General features: G+C 36.6%; 1 protein-coding gene across 1 annotated transcript; it reads left to right on the forward strand.

The window, feature by feature from the left end:
• The first annotated feature begins 2,881 nt into the window (after window positions 1–2,881).
• LOC102011124 (olfactory receptor 2K2) lies at window positions 2,882–3,829 on the forward strand. The gene has a single exon (XM_013513143.1). It carries the CDS (start codon window positions 2,882–2,884, stop codon window positions 3,827–3,829), a length of 948 nt encoding a protein of 315 aa, XP_013368597.1.
• The last annotated feature ends 3,647 nt before the right edge of the window (window positions 3,830–7,476 follow it).

The raw sequence follows: 7,476 nt of genomic DNA on the forward strand, positions 1-7,476 counted from the left end.
TGTTGTTTAGAAGCCAAGACCTGGTTTTTAGTTGTGGCCATTGCTACTGAGGTTTCATTGCTTTTAGGTCCTCTCAATACTTGCATGTTGAAGAAAATCTCTGATCACTTGTTGGAACATTCAGTGATTTATTTGTAGCTTAAAAGAATAAACATTCTTCCCTTAATTTGTGAAAACTAGGAAGGACTTTAACAAATGAAAAATCATATATTAAGCTGAGTGTGGTGGTGAATGCCTGTAATCCCTGTACTCAGGAGGCTGAGGCAGGAAGATTGCTGTGAGTTTGAGGTCAGCCTGGGCTACATAGTGAGTTCAAAGCTAGTCTGAGCTAAAAAGAAAGACACTGTCTCAAAAAAACAAGAAAAGAGAAAGCATATATTTTAGAATTTTAGGGACAGCTTTTCTCTGTGGTCTGTTAAGTATACCTTTTCTTCTTCTTTTCATTGTTTTGAAACAGGGTTTTACTATGTAGTTCAAGCGAACCTTGAACTCATGATGTAGCCCAAACAGGCCTTGGACTCACCCTGAACTTCATGCCTAAGCCTCCTGAGAACTGAGATTACAGAACTGCACCACCTTGTCCTACTAGTTTTTTTAGTATTCCATTCTATAATTATTTACCAAAACAAATTTGACATGGGTAAGAAATGCTGGAAGAGGAGAAAAGAAAAGTTTGCTCTTATGAGTTCCTTGCAAGTGTTTTAGAGGAACTGTAGTTCACTTTCTGCTCACTCTTTGAAAGTTTGATATAATTGGATCTTTGGGACATTATCCCTGAAGGATCTGAAGTTTCAGACCTCTGTATATTATAGCTTCTGAACTTTAAATTGTTCAGGGACAACAGGTATTCCCCCAAAACAATAAATGGTTTAAATTTATATAGCATTTCAGTTGCTATCCTTTGATATTTTTAGTTATGGTGCCATCAGTTAATTTTGAAAGAAATGAAATTTGAAAGAAATGCATTGATTTTTAGATAACAACATTTAACTTCTTAAAAGCATGGGTGAATTTATTCTTGTACACAGTCGACTTTACAAAGTATATAAAATATTTTGTAAAATTTTATTTGGAGTTAGAGACAGGGTAATTAGAATTCAGGCAGGAGGATCAATTTTTCTTGGTTACTATTTTTAAACAACAGAAAATATCAAACCCCAGACAACTGGGCTGATTTCTCATTCTAAAAATAGTGTTTACTAGTCTTAGTAGTAGCACAAAAATTAAGTTTCTTTAAAGTAATCTTTTATAATAACCTATCATTGTTTTGGTATGGAATCCATTCAATTGAAAATCTTGCAGATAAATGTCTATGAAATAATCTGGTAACTAATAAATGAAAAAGAATCAGTTATTATGATAGAAAAGCAAAAGCACTGTATGTTCTATCACCATGGAGGGAAATAATATCGATAAAAATTCTCTACAATACTTAAGAGACATTTAGTATCACTGACGATGTTTGGATGTGCAGTGTCAATTGCATTGGGATTAATGACTCAAAGAGAAAAAAATAAGTAAATAAAAAAGTCCTTATTAACAGGCTGGAAATGAGATAGAGTGGAGGGAGAGACAACTATGTTTATGTGATATAAGAAAAACAATTTGAAAAACATTGTTTTCAGTGCTGGTGATTGAACCCAGGGCCTCACTTGTTAGGCAAGCACTGTACCACTGAACAATGTTGCTAGCCCAAGTTTGGAAATTCTTGTGCTTTTATCATAAATAAGATACTGTCACAACATTACTGTCTTCATGGTCACCATCTATGCCAGCTCTTTGAATATTGAGAACTGGGAGAATGAGTGCATTGCCTGAAATTGAAATATAAGGAAAAAATGACAGCAATGAGAAAGTGAGGACTGAAATATAACTAACTGTATGATTGAAGGATTCATCTGTGAAAGAAAGAGTAGGAAGAGGATGGTAACGTGACAATGCATGGGATTTCTAAGAACATATGTATTTGATAATAGAATGGAGAGAATTAGCAGAGAAAGAAAATGTTTGAAAATGATAAAAAGTAATATAAATACAGAAGTAAGGTAAGTTTTCTCAATCTTTTGTCAATGTTGTGATATGTAAAAAATACTGCAAGTGACTTATAACAATATATCTTTAAGGTTTACTCAAATATATGGTCCTTTTCTAAAGGAGCTTAATGTTTATATTTTCTAGATGTTCATGAATTTTGTAAGTGTATTATCTGTGTAAAATTTTTAGAATCACAAGGGTATAGCGTTCAATAGTGAATTAAACTGCATAATGTACATGTTAGTGTTTAAGTGAAGTGGGTTATTTTGTGCGATTTAAAAACTGAATCTTATGTATAATCACAATGCTTGCAGTAATAATGTTATCCTTTTTGAAACAGGTGTGTAAACCCCTAAGTTGTTAGCTGGAAAAGACAGAGCTCATTTAGACCCAGAACTTCATAGGTACTGGCTTAAAATTTATTTATGTGTTGCTTTCACCACCCCTCTTTTGTAAAGATTATTGCTAATTTTTATTATAAATTATGAGTGTTCCTTCCCTCGCTTATAATTTATTCAATGTCGTTATATTTTTCCTCATTCAGTCACTTTAAAATTTTTACTGAAAACCTACTGTGCCAAAGACAGGCTTATGAGCTGAGATTAAAATACTAAGCAGGTTTATCTTGTTTTAGATTCACTGTTTTCTACATTTTGTTGTGGAAGAATCAGCGTTTACGTAGCTTAAATCTGCTTTTCCCTCTTAGATCAATATGCGCACATCCTGTGTTTTCCTGCAGTAAAATTGTCTTCAGGCTAGTAAGAATAAATTTGAGAGTACTGTCTTAACAAAACATTACACTTTATCCATTTCTTTATGTCTTTAGATGAAACGAGAATAATAGTAAATGACTATAGATGAAAGAAGGAAAATGCAACAAGAGAATGTCACCATTTGGAGCTTTTTTTTCCTGGAGGGATTAGCTAAATATCCAAGATTAGAGATTGTTCTCTTCATCTTCAGCCTTATAATGTATCTGGTTACCCTCGTGGGTAACAGCACTCTTATTTTAATTATTATCCTAGACTCGCACCTTCAAACGCCCATGTACTTCTTCCTTGGAAACCTCTCTTTCATGGATATCTGTTACACATCTGCTTCTGTTCCTACTTTGCTGGTGAACTTGCTGTCATCCCAGAAAACCATTTATTTTTCTGGGTGTGCTATACAGATGTATCTTTCCCTTGCTATGGGCTCCACAGAGTGTGTTCTGCTAGCTGTGATGGCATATGACCGTTATGTGGCCATTTGCAACCCACTAAGATACCCCACCATCATGAACCGGCAGGTCTGTGCACAGATGGCCAGTGTTTCCTGGACGACGGGCTGTCTGACTGCCCTGCTGGAAAGCAGTTTTGCCCTGAAGACACCCCTCTGTGGGAATCTCATTGATCATTTCACGTGTGAAATTCTGGCGGTGCTGAGGTTAGCTTGCAGCCGTTCACAGCTCATGGACATGATCATGCTGGTGGTCAGCATTCTCCTCCTGCCCATCCCAATGCTCTTAATTTGCATCTCTTATGTTTTCATCCTTTCCACTATTCTGAGAATCAGCTCAGCAGAGGGAAGAAACAAGGCCTTTTCTACTTGTGGTGCACACCTGACTGTGGTGATTTTATTTTATGGGGCTGCCCTGTCCATGTACCTAAAGCCTTCTTCATCAAACTCACAAGAAGTAGACAAAATCATTTCCTTCCTTTATGGATTGCTTACTCCTGTGTTGAACCCCATAATTTACAGTTTGAGAAACAAGGAGGTCAAAGACACTATGAAAAAACTGCTGGGTAAAATATAATTGCATCAAGAACATGAACATCTCTGATTGGAATCCTATAGTTTTGCCAAGGATGTGCCTCTGGCAGGACTCACTAGAGAAATTCCAGATGCTATACAACCCCTTAGAACCTTACCTCTATAATCTTACAGTTGTTAAGTACAAAGTAATTGCCCAGAACAACAGCAGGTTCCAGTCTACATTATCAATATTTCCTGTCTTTGATGTTTCATGTGAGAAGTTTTGAGCTACTGAGTCATCAAATGTTTGCACTGGGAGGAAATTTTGATAAAATTAGAGGCAGTGAATGTTAGTGTCAAAAGAAACTTATAATCTTTTTTGCTTAAATCCTTTTTTGAATGAAGTGAGAACATAAACGACAAAAAACCAAACAAAATGGATAGTATAGATTGGACTTGATTATAGAAGTGAGAAAACAGAAAAATTGAAAGATGTGTTTAATATCACACAGCTGCAGAACTGGAACAATGGCAGCCTTCTGGCTTGGCCAGAGTTTATTTCATTACACAGTGGTAACTCCCTAACTACTCTTGTTATTCAAAACTCACTTTCCTAAGTAGTTCATCCAGACATACATACTTAGATTTGTTTACCTGCCATTCTTGTTTTTCTGAGCACAGAGATATGTATGCAAATTTTATCTGCATCTATATCATTATACTTTCCATATCCTAAATGTTTTTCACGCATGTTTGTACTTTTTTCTTCATTGGATGATTGAATTCACAAGGCTTTTTATGCATTTTTTGTATTTATAGCAGTCCTTCAGTAAATGGATTTACCAGCATAATTAATAAAGCATTTACTTCATTTAAGTAACAAGTATCATTGTGCAAATTATGAAGACAAAAATAACCAGGGTGATAAAATAAATGGCTTTATAAACATGTAAAGATTATAGAGACATTATTCAAATTAGTTGTATTAAATCTTTTATTTGTATAGAAATGTTTATTTAAAATATAAATTCTGGGCTGCACTCCCAGATATTGTGATCTAGCCACTCTAGGATGGGTACCCAATAATCTGCGTTTACAACAGAGTTGCAAGAAATTCTGTTGTGAGATGATCACGCTTTGTTTCTGGCAAAAATCTTCTTTCCACCTTTTCCTTTTTTTTTGATTTGAATTCTCTCCTTTTCATTTCGTATTTCTCTCTTTTTCCTTTCCACTAAATAGGAAGTAATTATGGGGCCATGATGCAAATGAAAAATAGACGTTGTGGGGTGGCATAGAGACTGTTCCTTTCAGAGGGGCAGAGGGATCTTTTAGCACATGGAACCAAAAGAAGGCCAACATGATAGCAGGTGGGGAGAGAGGGAAGAGTGGCGGGTGATGCGCCTATGGAGGCAGGCCAAGGCCAGACCACCCAGACCTTAAATATATTATACTGCCATTGAATGGCTTGAGCCTTAGTTTAGCAAGCATTTTGATAGAAAATTCCTCAAGCTACAGTATGGAAGACTGATTATACAAGGCAAGAGGTGATACAGGGTGAACAAACAGAAGACAGTTGTAGTGGTCCAAGTGGAAGTTTGAACTAGCACAGTGGCAGTAGAGAAAAAGGATAGCAGACAGATCGAAAGCTATTGTAAAAAGTAAAATGGACAATTTAAGAGGTAATGTCAGCAAGACCAAATATGGGTGGTGAGAGAGAAGATATCTAAGACGACTCTGGGGTTTCGGTTGCAGAACAGAAGACTGATGGTATCCTGAACCGACAGAAGAAATCCTCAAAGGGGAGCAGCTTAAGAGTGAAACACAATTTGTATTTTAGACATGTGGAAATTTGTCATTATTTTGAGATATACAGTAGACATCAAGGAGTTGGCTGGATGTGCTGGTCTGGGATTAAATAGAAAGGTTAATCTGGAGATATAAAGTTTGTACATACAGTACATAATAATTTAAGGAATGAATGTGGTTAATGAACATTAACTAGGGAGAGAGAATAGAGTGCAAAGATTAAGATGAACCTAGAGGAATGGTAATAATATTTAAAGCCCACTAATCAGGGAGAGTGACTAAGTAAGCATTGAAGAAGAGCAACCCTTGAAGTAGAGAGAGGGTGAAAACATGGAGACAGCTTCCAGCATAGGTTGAAATGAAGTAAGAATATTTCTACTTTGTCTTTCCCATTAATAGGAATTAAAAATCCTAGCTTTGGAGTGCATGGAGCCATTGAAGACTCTGAAAAAGAAATGGTAGCAGGCTGACCAGGGAAGGAAAATGGAATTCCAAGTTTTACCAAGCCAGTGGTGAATTTTCTGTCCACTCCTCTTCCTCCAGTATGGCTTTAACAGGGGACCCCAGAATAACAGGAAATACAAATCTATTAATTGGGTGCAAATAGAGGCATTTCAAGAGAAGTTTTAAAAGAAACTCCCTAGGTCCACATAAACTCCCTAAATAGAGGAAATGGGCCCCTAGGTATTAGAAAGAGTGAAATAAATTCATTGATATTTCCTTTTTTCTGGGATGCTTAACCACCCAGGAAATCCTGCGGTGGCAGTAGCAGGATCAAGAGTTGAGCCTGGGGAGGCATCTGAAATTCACAGGAAGAGGGACCCTTTCCCCTACCGGAGAAACAAGGATTCCAAAAGAATGGGGAAGTCCTTGTTCCTTCCTTCCTCCCTCCAGCTTCTCACCAACTGGTCTCTGGGCAGATGCTCTAGTGACGTGCACTGCAGAACAGGGAATCAAAAGCACTGGCTTTTTAGCTACAGGACCAAGCAGGGGAACTTTCAGGAGGTAGAAAATGAAAGAGATTACAGAGAGGAAGGAGCTCATTCAAAAAATTCTGTGAAGTTATATATGAGCTTCTAGGCCATTATCAAGGTTGGACATGCACGGATCTATCATGAACTCTGTGGGGTAGGCCATTTTTAAGTCCCAAACATGTCACGGATAGAGGGCATGTATACAGGGAAGGGCAGATCTGAATAATTCTGCAAAGTCTTTGAAAACTTAGGTGACACAAGATGGATAGAAACCTGAATTCTGAGCCTAACTAGGTTAATTGATTCACACACACGCATGCATGCATGCACACACACACCATAATTCCATTGGATTTTAGTAAGACCAAGAATCAATATTCAAGATGCAATCCAAAAAAATCACTCACCTATGTGGAATTATGAAACTCTCAAAATGTAAAAGGGAAAAGACAACACATACCAACTGCAACAGGACAAGGATATTGGGATAATAAAAAAAAGCTTTGTGGCAGATATTATAATCATGCTCTAGGTGGGACAAACATTCTTAAAATAAATAGAAAGATAGAGTGTCTCACTAAAAAACAGAAGATAAACAATGAAACAATGGGAATTTTATTTTAATTAATTAATTAATTATTTTACATATTTATTAATTATTATTATTGTTCTTGGTTTTTTGAGACAGAGTCTCACTGTGTAGTTCAGGCTGGCCTTGAACTCACTACATAGCCCAGGCTGCCTCAAACTCATAGCGACCTCCTGCCTCAGATTCCCAAGTGCTGGGATAGCAGGCATGTGCCACCACATCCAGCCCTACAAATGGAAATTTTAGAATTAAAAAAAATACAACTGAAATAAAAATATGCTTGCTATAGTCAGGGTTTACAAGGGAAAAGATTTAATGCAGGACACATAATTTATAGGA

The sequence above is a fragment of the Chinchilla lanigera genome, unplaced genomic scaffold, assembly GCF_000276665.1.
Source record: "Chinchilla lanigera isolate Chin_1 unplaced genomic scaffold, ChiLan1.0 scaffold00018, whole genome shotgun sequence".
Lineage (NCBI taxonomy): Eukaryota > Metazoa > Chordata > Mammalia > Rodentia > Chinchillidae > Chinchilla > Chinchilla lanigera.

Excerpts from the sequence above, each read along its gene's own strand:
- LOC102011124 (XM_013513143.1), top strand. The coding sequence starts at position 2,882 with ATGACTATAGATGAAAGAAGGAAAATGCAACAAGAGAATGTCACCATT.